Source organism: Pyrus communis, chromosome 16, assembly GCF_963583255.1.
Source record: "Pyrus communis chromosome 16, drPyrComm1.1, whole genome shotgun sequence".
In the NCBI taxonomy this organism is placed as follows: Eukaryota; Viridiplantae; Streptophyta; class Magnoliopsida; order Rosales; family Rosaceae; genus Pyrus; species Pyrus communis.
The window spans coordinates 3111584-3129541 of NC_084818.1; the positions used below are offsets into that span (position 1 = coordinate 3111584).

Here is a 17958-nt window from a genome sequence, read left to right on the forward strand (position 1 = left end):
TCTAACATCTAATCTAACAAAATCTATGATTTGACAAAAAAAAAAAAAAAAATCAATATGGAAACTGAACAATTATGAAGTTATTGTAATCTAGTTTTGATCAACATCAATGTGATTTGAATTTGAACATGGATAGTTCTACATTTCGATTTCAGCGTCTGAGGCTCCGACTTTCACGAAAGCACCTTCCAACGGCGAAACTATGGCGTGGTAATTCGGAACCGGAGGGCTAACGTTGGCGACAGTTCTGTGAAGTGTCAAAAGCAGGAACAAGTTGGTAATCTGCAACAACCTCCCTTTCCATCTGCAACCTGTGTTTACCCAGATCATACCGAGTCCCCATGCATCTCACACCACCTGTCCCTTCTGCGTTTCGGACTAATCCCACGGTCACAAATCACAATCCTCCCAGCAACAACGCAGCAATTCAAAGTTGCTTCCAAAACAAGGAAGTGGGATCGGGGCATGGTGAATTGCTACCAGTATACACAATACCAGTATTTTTCGCTATCAATTGAGTGAAACCCCGCAGTGACTGAAAAAACAAAGCCTACTTTTATCAATTGAGTAGACTTAATGAAACAGACATAAAGCAAGATAAAAAGACACAACCCACCTGAAATATTGGTCAGCAACTCTTACCTGTAATTTGCCAAAAACACGGAGTTCCACTTCAGGGTTTTCATGATGATTTTTTAGGCTGCGCCATGCTTTGGTTTGCACCTCCTCACGATTGGTATATAAAGAAACGAACCCCGCATCTTCTGATGTGATGCAGCTGTGTTTGCCAAAATCATATACCTAGTACATCTTCTCCATCTTTCACCACCAGTCCCTTCTATGAATTACAATTAACCACACGGTCACAGATCACAATGTTTCCGCCAACAGAGCGTGGATTCAAAGTTTCCTCCGAGCTCATGGAGCTGGGATTAGGGCTTGTTGACTTACTACGGATATACACAATAGTCAATAGACAACACACTGCCCTCATCAGCCAAAGCTTATGACCGCTGACAGAATATCAGAGCTGAAGGAACCACCAACCCAGAAAATTTAAAATAAATTTGAAAAATAGATTGATACATAAATTAGAAATTTCCCTTCTATTTTACCTTCTATTCTTGGCAATGGCATCACAAGCGTCCCCGCATCTCTATAAGTTGCAAGCTTCCAATTTGAGAGTTGTTAAACAACATATCGATTCAGTGTCGCAGGTAAGCTCTCAAAAAGATTTCTGCAAGCTTTAATATATATTTACAAGGAAGATAAATGGGGAATACGATCCGAAACCTCCAACAGTCACTTAAATCAAGAATTTCAGGCCAAATTTCACATTAAAAGTAGGTACCTTTTATTCTCGGAATCAGAAGCGTTCCTACATTTCTTTGAAGCTTATATGAGGGTAAAGTAGAGAAGAGTAGATATTACAACCTTGTATTAAACCAATCAGGCAACGCATTAAATGATTAAGTCTATTGGAAGATGTTTCCAACTCCAACAAAGTATACGTGTCTACAATTGTTTTCCCCTTCATCAAGCAACCTGCACAAAGTATAAATCCACATTGAGTTACTGCCTCCCCAAGAGAGGATGAAACCACCATCAATTGCAAGCTGCAAATCAAATTTTCTTTTGGGTCAACAAATCAAAATAAAAATTGGTTTGCTAGGAATGAACACAGAGACAGCAGAAGGTGACAGAGATAACGACACTCACAGAAGGCTCTTTGATGAAACAACTTCTTTTCTTGACATTGTTAATGTGAAACTGAAGAGGTAACCAATCTGCAGGGTTGCATCACCACCATTCCTCCCGGGACATCAACAATTCCCAGTGAAGCTATTTCACTATGGTCATTTTCAGATGCATAATTTCTTGAAGGATGTTGCACCTCTCGCTCATAAGAAGCATTCCTCCGCTTGACCATCCAGCCTTAGTATAGCAGCTACCCTGACTGTTCCTCTAAGCATATTTAGCAACTTCTGTCGCTGGTTCACTACACACTTCCTGATGGGCCATTTGTTGGTATTTGACAGTTTACTAACTCAATACCAAAATATGTGGGTGATAAGTTTACAAACTCTATCACACCTCTTTCACTTTGTACTCTCAAATAAAATTGGACAAAGAAAGAAATAGAGAAAGGAGGGAAGCAACAAGCTTTGGCAAAACACTTGGACTTTGATATATGAAAAGGTTTACAAACTATTGGAATAAGAAAGCTTACAAGCTTCTTCACAATTGGAAGTGGGATGGGATGATTTACAATGCTTGAGAACTTGGGTATTTATAGGAAACCAAATGATTAAACTAAGATTATTTATTACAACACAAAACACATTAATTGCACCTAATAATTTTTATTCAACCATACCTAACATTGCCTAACTTTCAATGCCTAACTTTGACATTGATTTTCAACAATGGCTAGCACCAACTTGTTTTGAGTTGAATTTCCAACACACCTCCTCAAATCAAAACGCTTTCATTCCTAGCATTTCACGCAGTAGCCGGAATGTTTCAATTGGCAATGGCTTTGTGAAGATGTCTGCCACTTGTTCCTTGGTGTGACAGTAGACAAGTTCAATTGTCTTTTGCTTCACATGGTCCCTTAGAAAATGGAACCTGGTATCAATGTGCTTGCTCCTTCCATGTTGAACAGGATTCTTTGCAAGTTTGATTGCAGACACGTTATCTACGTGAATCACAGTCGATTCCACTTGTGGATGACACACTGACTTCAACAGATTTCTTAACCAAATTGCCTCACACACGGTTGAGGCTACAGCAACATACTCGGCTTCACATGATGACAAAGCAACAATTGATTGCTTCTTTGAAGTCCATGAGAAAGCTGTTGATCCTAGAAAAAACACATAGCCAGTTGTGCTTTTCCTTTCATCTTGGTCACCTCCCCAATCACTATCTGAATAACCAAATAATTTTGCATCTTCACCAAAATTATAAAATAGACCATAGTTTAGAGTACCTCTTATGTACCTCAAAATTCTCTTGGCGGCCAGCCAATGAGACTCCCTTGGTGTTTCCATGTATCGACTCACGAGTCCAACACCATAAACTATATCAGGTCTTGTGATTGTAAGGTACCTTAGGCTTCCAACGAGGCTTTTGTACACTGTTGAGTTTACAAACTCACCCTCTCCTCCTTTGGACAGCTTCAATCCAGTTGCGACTGGGGTATTGACAGTGTTGCACTTGTCCATATTGAACTTCTTCAATATGTCTCTCATGTACCTTTGTTGAGAGATGTAGATACCATCACTTTCTTGCTTCACTTCTATGCCAAGAAAGTATGACATTAATCCATTGTCAGTCATCTCGAATTCACTGAACATGGATTGCTTGAACTCATGGAACATTGCCTCATTGTTTCCTGTAAACAATAAATCATCTACATAGAGACAAATAATTAAGAACTCCCCTTTTTCACCATTCTTCATGTAAACTGAATGCTCGTATGGACATTTCTGAAATCCATTTTGGTGAAGGTAGTTGTCGATCCTTGAGTTCCAAGCTCGTGGTGCTTGCTTGAGGCCGTACAAAGCCTTCTTCAAACGATACACCTTATCTTCTTCTCCTTGTACTTGGAAGCCTTCCGGTTGTTCCACGTACACTTCTTCCTCAAGTACTCCATTAAGGAAGGCTGACTTGACATCTAGTTGATAAATTTTCCATTTATGATGTGCGGCAAGAGAGATTAGCAATCTTACCGTGTCAAGTCTCACAACTGGAGCATAGACTTCATCATAGTCCACTCCATACTTCTGTTTGTAGCCCTTTGCTACAAGCCTTGATTTGTATCGATCCACACTCCCATCTGCAGTGCGTTTGATCTTGTAAACCCACTTGACACCAATAGCCTTCTGATTTGGTGGGAGCTTTGTCAGCTCCCAAGTGTCATTCTTCTCGATGGCATGGATCTCTTCTTCCATGGCTTTCTTCCAACAATCTTCTTCCACAGCTTCATTGAATGAGAAAGGCTCGTGGTCTGCATACAAGCAGAAAAGGTTGGTTTCTTCTTCTTCTTCTTGTCCATAAATCTCTGTGAGACTCCTTAACCTCACTGGAGTTGAGGAGCTGCTTTCCTCACTAGATGTAGGACCACTCCTTGCAATTCTGTGCACTGGAGTTGTTGTGATTGTTTGAGCAGGCTGTTGCTCAATCGGTGGTACAACTTCTGGTTCTTCAAAATCAGTGGAGACGATCTTCTCTTTACTGACTTCTTTGTTGTTCCACGTCCATGTCTCTTCCTCACTGAAGATGACATCTCTACTAACCACTAGTTTGCCAGTTAGTGGGTTGTAGAGCTTGTATGCCTTGGACTCTTCACTATAGCCCACAAACACACACTTCTCACCTCTATCATCAAGTTTCCTCCTCTTGGCTTCTGGAACTTGAGCATATGCAACACACCCAAAAATTCTTAGGTGTGTAACATTCGGCTTGTATCCACTCCAAGCCTCTTGTGGTGTCATCCTCTTGACACTCTTTGTTGGACATCGATTCAACAAATAAATCGAACAAGCTACAGCTTCTGCCCATAACTCTTTTGGCAAATTCTTCTCCTTAAGCATGGACCTTGTCATGTCAAGGATGGTTCGATTCTTTCTTTCGGCTATCCCATTTTGCTGTGGGGTATAGGCAGCAGTAAGTTGATGCCTAATTCCTTGCTCCTTGCAGTATGCTTGGAAAGCATTGGAGGTGTACTCTCCACCTCTATCTGATCTCACAGCCACAAGTTTGTGGTTACTTTCTGCCTCTGTGAGTGCCTTGAACTCCTTGAAAATTTTTAGGGCAGCTGACTTCTCCTTGAGAAAATAGACCCAAGTCTTTCTACTGAAATCATCAATGAAGGTAATAAAATACCTATTACCTCCATAAGACATGGGATCCAATGGACCACATATATCTGTGTGCACCAACTGCAGTGGTGCCTTTGCTCTCCATGTATCACCAACAGGGAACGATAGTCGTGCTTGCTTGCCAAGCACACAACCTTCACATACTTGGCGTGTGGCTTCAATCTGGGGTAGACCACGAACCATTCCTCCACTTGACAGCAACTTTAGGCCATTGAAATTAAGATGGCCAAATCGAAGATGCCATTTCCATGACTCATCTTCCATTACACCGATGTTGCAGCTTCCAATCTTTGTGTTCAAATTCAACGGAAACATCCGGTTCTTTGACATTCGAACACGTGCAATAAGCTTTCTCCTTGCATTCCTGAGAGTGAGAAGCATGTTCTCCATATGTATAATGTACCCTTTCTGGAGCAGTTGACCAATGCTCAGAATGTTGCTCTTCATACCTGGTATGTAGTAGGTATCGGAGATGTATTCTTCTCTTCCATCCTTCTGGATGATCTTGATCTTCCCTTTGCCTTCAACTGGCAACTTTGAGGAGTCACCAAGACTTACAGATCCATAGGCCCCTTTTTTGAGTTCGGCAAAAAACTCCTTCTTTCCACACATGTGATTGCTTGCACCAGAGTCCAAATACCAAACATCTTGTTGGCTACTGGAATCATGGTGTGCTAGTAAGACTGTAAGTTCTTCATCAGTATTTCCACTTGATTCTGCCATGTTGACATGCTCACCATTTTTATGTGAACATTCATTGGCATAATGTCCATATTGCTTACAGTTGTGACACTGGATATGCGCATTTCCTCGAGTAGATCTCCACTCCTGAGACTGACCTTGATTTTGTGCATAGCCTCGACCTCTTCCTCGGGCTCGTCCTCGGCTACGGTTGGATGAGCTCCCACGACGTGAGTTCCACTGCCCACGACCTTTATTTGGTTTGTCAATATTCAACTTTGACTCCAAAGCTTGCTCTAGCGTTGTGGGGCTTGCATTCTTCTGAATGCGTTGCTCGTGAACTATGAGGGATCCTAGTAGCTCTTCTGCGCTCATCACCTCCAAATCCTTGGATTCCTCAATGGCAGTCACCACATGCTCAAACTTAGATGTGAGTGACCGGAGTATCTTCTCCACAACTCGTACTTCATCGAGTCTCTCGCCATTTCTCCTCATCTGATTTACTATCACAATGAGCCTTGAGTGATAGTCGGAGATGCTCTCCCCTTCATTCATATGAGCAGTTTCAAAATCTGCTCGAAGTGATTGTAACCTCACTTTCTTGACTCGATCTACTCCTTTGTAGATTGTACTGAGTGTATCCCATACTTGCTTGCTCGTTGTTGCTTCTGCAACCTTCTCGAACGTTGAATCTTCCAAACCCTGGTATAGAAGATACAGCGCCTTTTGGTCCTTCTTTCGTAAGTCCTTGAGAGTGTTCCTTTGATCCGCAGTATATACGGCTTCTTGCTCGGCAGTGGGTACAACATACCCACTACTGACAACTTCCCATAGCTCCTGTGATCCAAACAATGCTTTGAATTGGATGCACCATCTTTCATAATTTTCTTTCTTCAATGTGGGAACTTGGAGTTGCACTAAGTTGGACGCCATAACTGCTGCTCCTACCAGAATGGTATTCTGGCTCTGATACCAATTGTTGGTATTTGACAGTTTACTAACTCAATACCAAAATATGTGGGTGATAAGTTTACAAACTCTATCACACCTCTTTCACTTTGTACTCTCAAATAAAATTGGACAAAGAAAGAAATAGAGAAAGGAGGGAAGCAACAAGCTTTGGCAAAACACTTGGACTTTGATATATGAAAAGGTTTACAAACTATTGGAATAAGAAAGCTTACAAGCTTCTTCACAATTGGAAGTGGGATGGGATGATTTACAATGCTTGAGAACTTGGGTATTTATAGGAAACCAAATGATTAAACTAAGATTATTTATTACAACACAAAACACATTAATTGCACCTAATAATTTTTATTCAACCATACCTAACATTGCCTAACTTTCAATGCCTAACTTTGACATTGATTTTCAACAATGGCTAGCACCAACTTGTTTTGAGTTGAATTTCCAACACCATTTACTCATGATTTGCATAAATAAAATGAACTCCACACCTTCTGATGGAAGGGTATCGTACTGCTGCTCTAAAATCACGTATGTAGCCTCCATCTTTAACAACAAATTTGAATGTGGCCTCAGTGTAACAACGTTCATAGGCCTGCTTTCCCGTTTCAATCAAGTCATACTTAGACCATGGAACTGTTGAGAATCAATGTCAATTGTAGGTGAAGTAGGTGGATGTTGTAGGTGAAGTAAGTGTGTGAGGTTGGTGAAGTAAGTGGAGGTTGTAGGTGAAGTAGGTGGATGTTGTAGGTGAAGTAAGTGTGTGGTGTAGCTTTCATTTGGTTTGCTATAAATACCCAAGTCCTCAAGCATTGTAAATCATCCAAGGAAAAACAAAGCCTAGAGCTAAATAAGAAAAGCTTTGCTAATTAGTTTGTTTTGTGAGCTTTCTTTAAGAGTGTGCTCTATTTTCTTCTTCTTGGGATCATTAGAGTTATCTTGGATACTCTTCTTATTCAACAATTGGTATCAGAGCCAAGTCGGTCAGGGATCGTTCTTGGTAGAGCATTGGTTGTAAAGTCTCTTGAATTTCCGAGTATGCTCTGTGGTTGCAGTTTTGACTGATCTTCCACATCAGAAAAGATTTCTTGAGATTATTGCTGGGGTTATCACAAACCTTGAGAGGGAGCTTCTTTGTGTCGAGAGTAGTGTATTACTCTGCACGGTAGTCACTCAAGCTTGTTCGGTGTAGTCAAAGTATTGCCGATACGATGGGTGATCTTCAAGTTGTTGGAGGAATCAAGAAGCTCAACAACCAAAACTATAACACGTCGGCAACGTGTATAGAGTCTTACCTTCAAGGTCAAGACTTGTGGGAGGTTGTCGGTGGTAGTGAAGTTACACAACCGGCAGCGGAAGATGCTAACGGCGTCTTGCGGAAGTGGAAAATTAAAGCAGACAAATCAATGTTTGCCTTAAAGACCACAATAGAAGAAGAAATGTTGGAGCACATTCGGGATGCTAAAACGCCAAAGGAAGCATGGGACACTTTTGTTACACTCTTTTCGAAGAGGAACGATACAAAATTGCAACTTCTCGAGAATGAGCTGCTATCGATGGTACAACACGACATGACGATTGCCCAGTACTTTCACAAGGTGAAGTCGATATGCCGCGAAATTTCAGAATTAGATCCAACAGCTCCTATTGGGGAAACCAGGATGAAGAGAATAATTATCCATGGTTTGAGACCCGAATATCGAGGGTTCATTGCCGCTATACAAGGATGGCCGACCCAACCATCACTTGTTGAGTTCGAGAATTTGCTTGCCGATCAAGAATCTTTGGCAAAGCAAATGGGAGGGGTCTCGTTAAAAGGTGAGGAGGAAGCGCTCTACACCAAAAGTAAAGGCAGCTTTAAGCAGCGTTCTGGTGGTGGATCTAAAAGAAATGGTGACAAGGAAAAAGGTCATCAAGGAGGAGGGAGTTCTCGGCCAGGGGGAGCTCTGAAGTATCACGGCAACCGTGGTCAGTCCCAGAATAATAAAAGATTTGAGGGCAAGTGTTACAATTGTGGAAAGAAGGGTCATATGGCGAATGATTGCTGGTTCAAAAAGCCAGTAGAAAGTAATGTTGCCAACTCAGAGAAGAAAAGTGAAGATGATTGGAATGCCATAGCATATCTAGCTATGGATGAAGAATGGGATGTTGAAGCATCTTCTTGGTGGTGCTCAGAAAAGGAGGCGTTGCCTGATTCAAGAGAGATAGAAGATAAGTTGCAGCAAAAGATAAGGGAGCAAATTGTTCGAATCCAGTCGAGACCTGATGAGTCTGAAGATTTGCTTGATGGTGATGATGTTAAGCAAGCAGTGCCCCAAAACCCTTGCCAAGCTAACATATATCAACAACCAGAAGAAGATAGACCTAGTGAAGTGGAAGTATCAACACCACGATCACAACTAAGGAGGTCAACAAGAGCACGGAGACCAAATCCCAAATACGCCAATGCAGTCATAATTGAAGAAACAACTGCAACAGAACCTGAGACGTTCGAAGAAGCATCGCAGAGTTCTGAGTGGATGATAGCTATGAAAGAAGAGCTTGATGCACTTCAGCAAAATCAGACTTGGGATCTCGTGCCAAAGTCAAGAGATGTGAAACCCATATCCTGCAAGTGGGTTTACAAGATAAAGCGTCGTCCAGATGGGTCAATCGAGAGGTATAAGGCACGATTGGTAGCTCGTGGTTTCTCTCAACAGTACGGACTAGACTATGATGAAACGTTTAGTCCAGTGGCGAAGCTTACAACAGTACGAGTCTTACTTGCACTTGCAGCCAACAAAGACTGGAATCTGTGGCAAATGGATGTGAAGAATGCTTTTCTTCATGGAGAGCTGGATCGGGAGATCTACATGATCCAACCAATGGGATTTCAGAACCAAGATCATCCTGAATATGTGTGTAAACTGCGGAAAGCACTCTACGAATTGAAACAAGCACCCAGGGCGTGGTATGGTAAGATTGCTGAATTTCTAACACAAAGTGGTTATTCAGTAACACCCGCAGATTCCAGCTTGTTTGTCAAAGCCAATGAAGGAAAGCTAGCTATTGTGCTAGTGTATGTGGATGACTTAATCATAACCGGTGATGATGAGGCAGAAATTCTTCAGACGAATGAGAATTTATCAGTCTGTTTCCAGATGAAGGAACTTGGTCAACTCAAGCATTTCCTTGGTCTAGAGGTTGATCGCACACAAGAAGGAATATTTCTCTGTCAACAGAAGTATTCCAAAGATTTATTGAAGAGGTTCAGAATGCTCGAATGCAAGCTGATCTCTACGCCGATGGAGCCAAATGTCAAAATGAGTGCACATGAAGGAAAAGATTTGGAAGATGCGACGATGTATCAACAATTGGTAGGTAGTCTGATCTACTTAACCTTGACTCGACCTGACATTTCTTATGCAGTTGGTGTGATGAGTCGGTACATGCAAAATCCAAAGAAGCCTCACTTGGAAGCAGTTCGACGAATACTAAGATATGTGAAGAGTACAATTGACTATGGTCTTTTGTACAAGAAAGGTGAAGACTGCAAGTTAGTTGGTTACTGTGATGCTGACTATGCGGGAGATCATGACACCAGGAGATCAACAACTGGGTATGTGTTTAAGCTTGGTTCTGGAACCATCTCTTGGTGTAGCAAGAGATAGCCGACGGTATCATTGTCAACCACTGAAGCAGAGTACAGAGCAGCAGCAATGGCAGCTCAAGAGAATGCATGGCTAATACAGTTGATGAGTTATCTACATCAACCAGTAGATTATCCAGTACCATTGTACAGTGATAACCAATCGGCAATTCGCTTGGCGGAAAATCCAGTCTTTCATGCAAGAACTAAACATGTGGAAGTGCACTACCACTTTATCAGAGAAAAGGTTCTACAAAAAGAGATTGAGATGAGACAGGTCAAGACGAATGATCAAGTTGCGGACTTGTTCATAAAAAGTTTAAGTACAGGCAAGCTCGAAAATTTTCGCTGTCTGCTCAGCACAGTGCAAAGAATGAGAGCTGACATTGAGGGGGAGTGTTGAGAATCAATGTCAATTGTAGGTGAAGTAGGTGGATGTTGTAGGTGAAGTAAGTGTGTGAGGTTGGTGAAGTAAGTGTGTGAGGTTGGTGAAGTAAGTGGAGGTTGTAGGTGAAGTAGGTGGATGTTGTAGGTGAAGTAAGTGTGTGGTGTAGCTTTCATTTGGTTTGCTATAAATACCCAAGTCCTCAAGCATTGTAAATCATCCAAGGAAAAACAAAGCCTAGAGCTAAATAAGAAAAGCTTTGCTAATTAGTTTGTTTTGTGAGCTTTCTTTAAGAGTGTGCTCTATTTTCTTCTTCTTGGGATCATTAGAGTTATCTTGGATACTCTTCTTATTCAACAGGAACATATCCTAAGAACATGTGATCCGACTCAAGGAATCTGTCAGTTTTGAAATCCCAATCCAGCATATAGATATTGGAGCTGTACTCATGGTGATTTCCTTTGAAGGTGCAAAAGCATTGAACAGATAAATTAGATGCACAGTAATGAGCGCTCTTGAAATTACTAACAGCGCATATAGCAAATCCCAGTAACTTGTTGTGGAACAAATTCAGTTGTAGCCGCGCAGTTACCGAAGACCCTGTACACTGTTGGCTAAACCAATCTGGAATATCACTTCCAGGAAGAGACATATTAAAGGAAAATTGCCGGAGATGATTACCCTGCAACAATGAAAGCTCACTTAATTGGGTTTACTTTTGTGTTTTCATGTGTTTGTGTACGTACTGGTAGCATTGCCTGTGTGTGTGTGTGTGTGTGTGTGTGTGTGTGTGTGTGAGAGAAACCTGATCATGACAATGAACTTCCACAATATCCCTGAATGGATTTTTTTGTACCAGCCGGAGGCAGTTAGAAAATATGAAGTAAAGATTCATATAATGAGGGTTTGGTGTTGAAACTGTTTCCAAAGTTGTGCAATCATGTGCATCTATCTTAGTAATATTTGATGAAAGCTGTGGTATTGATATTAGTCTCCTGCAAGCTTCCAAGTTGAAATTTTTTAAACGACGAAGTCGATCCATAGTTGCAGGTAACCTCTCAAAATTGTTTCTGCACAACACTAATGTTATCAAATGAATTAGATTCGTAACAGAATCCGGTAATTCTATCAGTTTACTGTCACTTAAATCAAGCCATACAAGGTTTTCATAGTGTCTATGAGCCGATGGTTTTGGTAACAATGATACAAATGGGACATTCTTTGCCTTCCATCTACCAGATAATGTTGCAGGCATGATTGAACTCGACATAGAGAATGGTTGTTCTATACCACTTCCCTCTACATCAACGTCCCTCAACGATTTTATATTCCCCAAGTCCTTAGGCAAATAATAAAGTTTTGAACACCCAGAGAGAGCAAGACCGGTAAGGTATTCCAATTTACAGATACTGTTCGGAAGACAGACAAGGCTTTTGCAGTTTTTCATAGTTAATAACACGAGCCCCTTAAGACGTTCAATTGATGGGGACAGCTTTTTGATAGGTGTTCCATCCAAATGAAGCTCTCTTAATCCTTCCATATCTTCTGCAATCACTGGAAACCTTTTAAGCTTTGAACAACTAGAGAGAGTAACATATCTGAGGGACTTTAGTTGACAAATGCTGCTTGGAAGACTTTTAAGTTTTGTGCAATCATTCAGGTTCAAAGTAACAAGCCCCATAAGAATACTAATCGATGAGGGAAGTTCTTCAATTGCTGTCCGATCTAGATAAAGCTCTGATAGCTCCTGCATACTTCCTGAAATCTCTGGAAACTTATCAAGATTTGAGCAGCCAGAAAGAATAAGGGTTTTAAGAGATTTCATGTGAATTCTTCTTGAAAGAACCTGAAGTTCTTTGCACTCTTTTAGACTCAGAAAAACAAGGTTGGTAAGATCTGAAACCGATGGGTGAACTTCAGTTAAACTTGAACAACCTTTAAGATTTAGAATCTCAAGATTTTTTGCTTCAGTGACATCCGGGATTTTGTTAAGGTATTGAGAATAACTTAAATCGATGAATTCCAACCTTTCCAGACGATGCAACAACAACCAGGAAAACATCCAATAAATAATAAGGCATCTGACAACTTAACCATTCAAAAGAAACATATGAAAAATGAATATTGTACCTTGCTTCCTTCCCAAAGTTGTTCAATCTGACTATAGGGCATTTCAAGATCAATAAGATTCTTGGGGTGGAAATTGGATGGCAAGGACTTTAAGGGGCACCCATGCCAGCATAGACACCTCAACTCATGAGAGAGAAATTTTAAATCCCCACTCATATTTTGTTTACAGTCATCATTTGGATGGGATCGGTCCTCCCATGATGCGTTTACCATGGATCGGCTGCAATGGATCTTGAGAAGTCTTAGTTTTGTCATTCTAACAAAAGCTTCAGCTTCGAAGTATACCTCTTCTGAGTTGGCCAAGTCGAGGATTATGCCTTCAACTGCTTTTGTAGCCTAGATAACCAAACAGTAGAAATTCAATGTGTGAAAATATCCAAATTTGATTTTTGTCATACTTCCGCTTTCTACTCAATATTACATGCTTAAAAGAAAGAGGTAATGAATATATCTCACCATATTTTGCGTTAATGCACGATGAACATCTTCATAAATCCATAACCTGCTTCGTCCTCCAGGATCTTTATCAGATTCTTGGCGGACTATTTCCCACCCCATTTCTTGCAGTAAATCATGCATCTCAAGCGTATCGTAATCTGATATAGTGATGAGAGTTCTGTTAACTAGCACTCCTAATCCACTATGGGGATAAAAGCCACAACTATCAAGAATTTTAGTTACATAGTCTTTCTCCATCCCTTTAAAGAAACATGCAATATCTAGAAATATGTCCTTCTCTGATTCATCTAACCCACCAAAGCTCTTTCTAAGAACATCCTGAATTCCCATGAGCTGGGTTTTCTTTGTTTTCTTCAACACATCTTCCCACTCCCATACACTTCTGTTATCAAGCAAAGCTCCCAAGACTTTAAGCGCTAAAGGCACACCATGAGCATGTTGTATGGCAAGCCTCAAGAGATGATCATAATCTCTTGTGGGTTGGTTGGTTTTGAAGGCATACAGACTGAAGAGTTCAAGAGCTTCTGGCTCACTTAAGTTCTTGGGCTTATATACAGCATCAGCTCCACTTAGTAATTGCATATCTCTTGTTGTTATAATGATTCTACTTCCACCACCAAATGAAGGCTGCTTTCCAAGTAAGGCTTCGATTTGGGATAATTTGTCAACGTCATCAAGAACAATGAAAACTTTTTTCCTTCGTAGCCCTTTCATTATCATTTTGGAACCTCGATCCAACGTGCCAAAACTCCGCACCTTTTCCTTCAATATTCTAGAAAGAAGCACTTCCTGCATATGTACTGCACCATTATTCGAGAAGCCTTCCTTAACATTTTCGAGAAAGCAGCAAGCTTCAAATTGACAAGCGATTTCATCATAAACAGCACGAGCGATGGTGGTTTTGCCTATACCTCCCAAACCCCATATTCCAACAGCAAAAACATTACTCGCCCCAGGACGTAATAGTAACTTCATTTCATCTATGTGGTAATCCATTCCAACCAAGCCATGTTGGGGTTTAAAAATGCTTCACTACTTGGAGAGGTTTATCTTACAAAGAAAAATGTAACGCAACGGAATTGATAGGCAAGAGAAAGAAAGAATTCTCAAAGTATTACACAAGGTTTTTATTTACTCACAAACTTAGTACAAAAGGAAACACTCAAACACTCTTAGAAGCTTTGTTGCTTCTTCTTACTTCTTACTTGACACTCTCACTTCTTGCTACTTGCTCTCTTGGTTGTTCCAAATGGTGTGGATGCCTTCTCCTTTTATAGGCATGGATGGAACCTTGGAGAAGCATGAAAACATCATGCTAGAGATATCTAGATAATTCCACTACCTTCCTAAGCTAGAATTATCTATACTAATCTTGTATGTTGGTGGAATCCTCACCATTCTTCTAGACTCTTCCACCAACTTGAACTTTGCTAGAATTCTCTAGCATGTGCATGGATCTTTCTTTGTGTATGGGCCGGATCAATTATCTTTGGGCCAAGACAAGATTACAATTCAACAAGCCATCGGCTTTGCTTGATGAGATATGGATCAATTTGCTAAAGACATCCTCTACAATATCTTCAATAAGATTGGCATCATCCCTGTGAAGTTTTAGAACCAGCATCACGAAAGAGTCAAAGCAAAGTTAAGTTTTATAACAAGCCCAAAATAGAAAACTAAAACTGAACAATTAGAAGGGCAATACTTGTTGTGACTAAAACCCCGGATTTGTACAGTAAAAATATGTTAATTTTCTTGATCATAAATACGCAAAAACTAATCAAATTGGTGAACGCTTAGCCATCTATATGTAAGGAAGTTAGTTGTGATCAAAACCGTGGATTTATACAGTAAAAATACATTAATAGCAAATGCATGCGAACAAATTAAACTTATAATTTTTTGAATCCCAACCGGATAAATCGGTGGCTCTAGCAAGAGCGGACCTCCAGCTATGCACCTCCTTCACATCAACGTTAGAATGGCTTTCATGTTTAGCAAAAGCTTCTGCAAAACTTCCCTCGAGTTTACGAATATCGGATGGATCCACTTCGTAGAAAACAGACACCACTATCTGCTTTTGTGTATCCATGCATTCCAGTATCTGGACGAGTTCTTTCAAGCACCACGTCGAAGAAGCGTAGTTTTCGGAAAAAAACTACAATCGATAGCCTCGAGTCGGCAATAGCTGTAAGGAGCTCCGAAAGGTCGTTGCCTTTTCGAAGCTCTTCGCCATCAATGAAGGTGTTGATTGCTTTCTGATTCAGAGCTTTGTAGAGATGGCCGATGAAGATCTTGCGAGTGTCTTCCCTCTAAAATTCAGGAATACATCATATTTCCAACTACTGTCCGATGAAGACGAAGAACAAGAAGAAGCAGCCGCCATGAACATCCGATGAAAGTGAAATACCTGGTCTTCAGAAATTGTTTGAATTGGAGGGATGCTGAGATTGCAGGTCAACGCCCTCCCTCACTCCCTCCCTCCGTTGTCGGCAAAGCGATTCAGATTGGACTTGGTTGAATGGGCTAAAGTGCGCACTGGTGTCATTTGGAAACATGTAAGGCCCAAAGCCCGTGTGCACTTACCATCCAATGGTAATTTTCTCCTCTTTCCTAGAGCTCATGATTTCAGACGTGACACGTTAACAAGAGCATTTCTGACGTAGAACAAATGACTGAATGAATCGAGGAGGAGATGAACTGTCAAAAGACAAAAGGATGCAGTGTGAATTTGTCTATTTGGCATCCAAGCTCCGAATTAGACACTTAGTACCTTTTAGGAAAAAGAACGACGCCACGAGTCAAACTCATGAATTTTGGCCATTTGGAATTGTTTCAGCCTCCAAAATACAATTTTAAGTTTATAATAAAAATTCAGACTTTTTGTTTGTTGTTCAATTTATGCCAACAGATGTACTATATTTATTTAAGCCATTTGGCTGTTCATTTGTAAGCATCAAGTTAATCAATTAAACAAAACAACCTTTGGGTTTTCAACCAAAATCTGGTGGACTCAAAAATTGTATTCTTCGAGGGCTTACGTGTGTATCTCTCGTGCTTCGTCCTGCGTCACTTCCATAGGTTATTGCAACTCTACAAAGCTTCTTGCCTGATCTCTTATATTCTAAAATCAATTGGGAATTGAGAAATTATGAATAGTTCTACATTTCAACGCACGTTGTTGTTTTGATTTTGTTCTGAGGTTGAGGAAGGAGGCTAACTATTGAGGTGTGCACCTTCATCATACAGGGTTGAATCCGCAGCTGTTGAGGCGTCTTGCAGAGGCTTACGCGTGTTGTCATGAAAGGCAGACTTTATTGCAGGCGGACTCCAACTGAGTCCCAAGAAATGCTAGAGTTGCAGAGGTTCTTGGGCCAGTTAAACATAATGCTAGAGTAACAGTTGTGCGAAGTGTCAAAAGCAGGAACAAGTTGGCAATCTGCCACAACTTCCCTTTCCACTTGCAAGCTGTTTTGCCAAGATCATGCCTACTAGCTCCCACCTGTCCCTTCTGCACTCCCGAACTCATCCCACGGTAACAAATCAGTCTCCCTGGCAACAACACGGCAATTCAAAGTTGCTTGCAAAACAAGGAAGTTGGATCAGGGCTTGGTGAATTGCTACCAGTATACACATACCGGTATATTTTGCTTATTTATTGACGGCATCATTCTTCCTCTGTAGAGTGAAACCTGCCACTGACTGAAAATTCGAAATACTGCTTTTATCAATTGAGTAGACATAAAGAAAAACACAAAAAGCAATATAAAGAAACAGAACACATCTGAAATATTGATTGGCAACTCTTACCTGTGATTTTGCCAAGAACACGAAGTTCCACTTCAGAGTTTTCATGATGATGTTTGGGGCTGCAACATGCTTCGGTTTTGCATTTCCTCACGATTGGCATATATAGAAGTGAAACTCCGCATTCTTAGGTGATGCAGCTGTGTTTGGCAAAATCATACCTACTCATCCTCCTCTTCCTCCTCCATCTTTCACCACCAGTCCCTTCTGCACGTTAGGTTTATTCACTGTCACAAATCACAATATCCCCAGAAACAAAGCGTGCATCCAAAGTTTCCTCCGAGTTCAAGGAGCTGGGATCAGTGCTTGTTGACTTGCTACCGCTAAACACCATAGTCTATAGAGAACACATTGCCTCCATCAGACAAAGCTTATGAACCACTGACAGATATCAGAGCTGAAGCATCCACCAAGCCGGCAAATTTGAATAAATTTGAAAAATAGATTGATACAGGAATTAGAAGTTATCCTTCTGTTTTAAAACATAAGTGTTGAATAACATGATATTTATATAAAATGTAATGAAATCTCTCTGCATTGTACCTTCTATCAAAAGCGTCGCTCATTTCTGTATATTAACCGGTTGAGAACCTTTGAAGTTATACTTGATGAAAGCTCTGGTATTGATTTCAGTCTCTTGCAAGCTTCCAGTTTGAGAGTTGTTAAACAAAGAAGTCAATTCATTGTCGCAGGTAAGCTCTCAATAAGGTTTCTGCAAAATTTTAATATTTTCAAGGAAGATATATGGCTAATACAATCCGATACCTCCAACAGTCACTTAAACCAAGAATTTCAGGTCAGAGTGACAATAATTTTTCACAGCAGAAGTAGGAACCTTTTATTGTCGGCGTCAAAAGCGTTCCTACATATCTTTGAAGCTTATATGAGGGTAAGGTGAAACAAAAAGGCAGAAAGTTGTTCGATGTCATTATATTTCATGCTAAGATGAACAAAATTATGTGGGTTAAAACTGGGCGGCAAAGACTCTAGAGGACATCTACGCCATAGAAGAC

At 40.6% G+C, this 17958-nt stretch overlaps 1 protein-coding gene and 1 long non-coding RNA gene across 2 annotated transcripts; both read right to left on the minus strand.

The window, feature by feature from the left end:
* Window positions 1–648: 648 nt before the first annotated feature.
* Window positions 649–2018, minus strand: LOC137721562 (uncharacterized). The gene is made up of 3 exons (XR_011066653.1): window positions 1720–2018; window positions 1116–1545; window positions 649–1030 (listed from the first exon to the last, which is right to left on the minus strand). It is a non-coding gene; the product is annotated as an uncharacterized lncRNA (long non-coding RNA).
* Window positions 2019–10898: 8880 nt separating this feature from the next.
* Window positions 10899–14113, minus strand: LOC137721136 (disease resistance protein RPV1-like). The gene is made up of 4 exons (XM_068460249.1): window positions 13136–14113; window positions 12798–13015; window positions 11406–12576; window positions 10899–11231 (listed from the first exon to the last, which is right to left on the minus strand). The coding sequence occupies exons 1-4, from the start codon at window positions 14111–14113 to the stop codon at window positions 10899–10901; spliced, it is 2700 nt and encodes an 899-aa protein (XP_068316350.1).
* Window positions 14114–17958: the final 3845 nt, after the last annotated feature.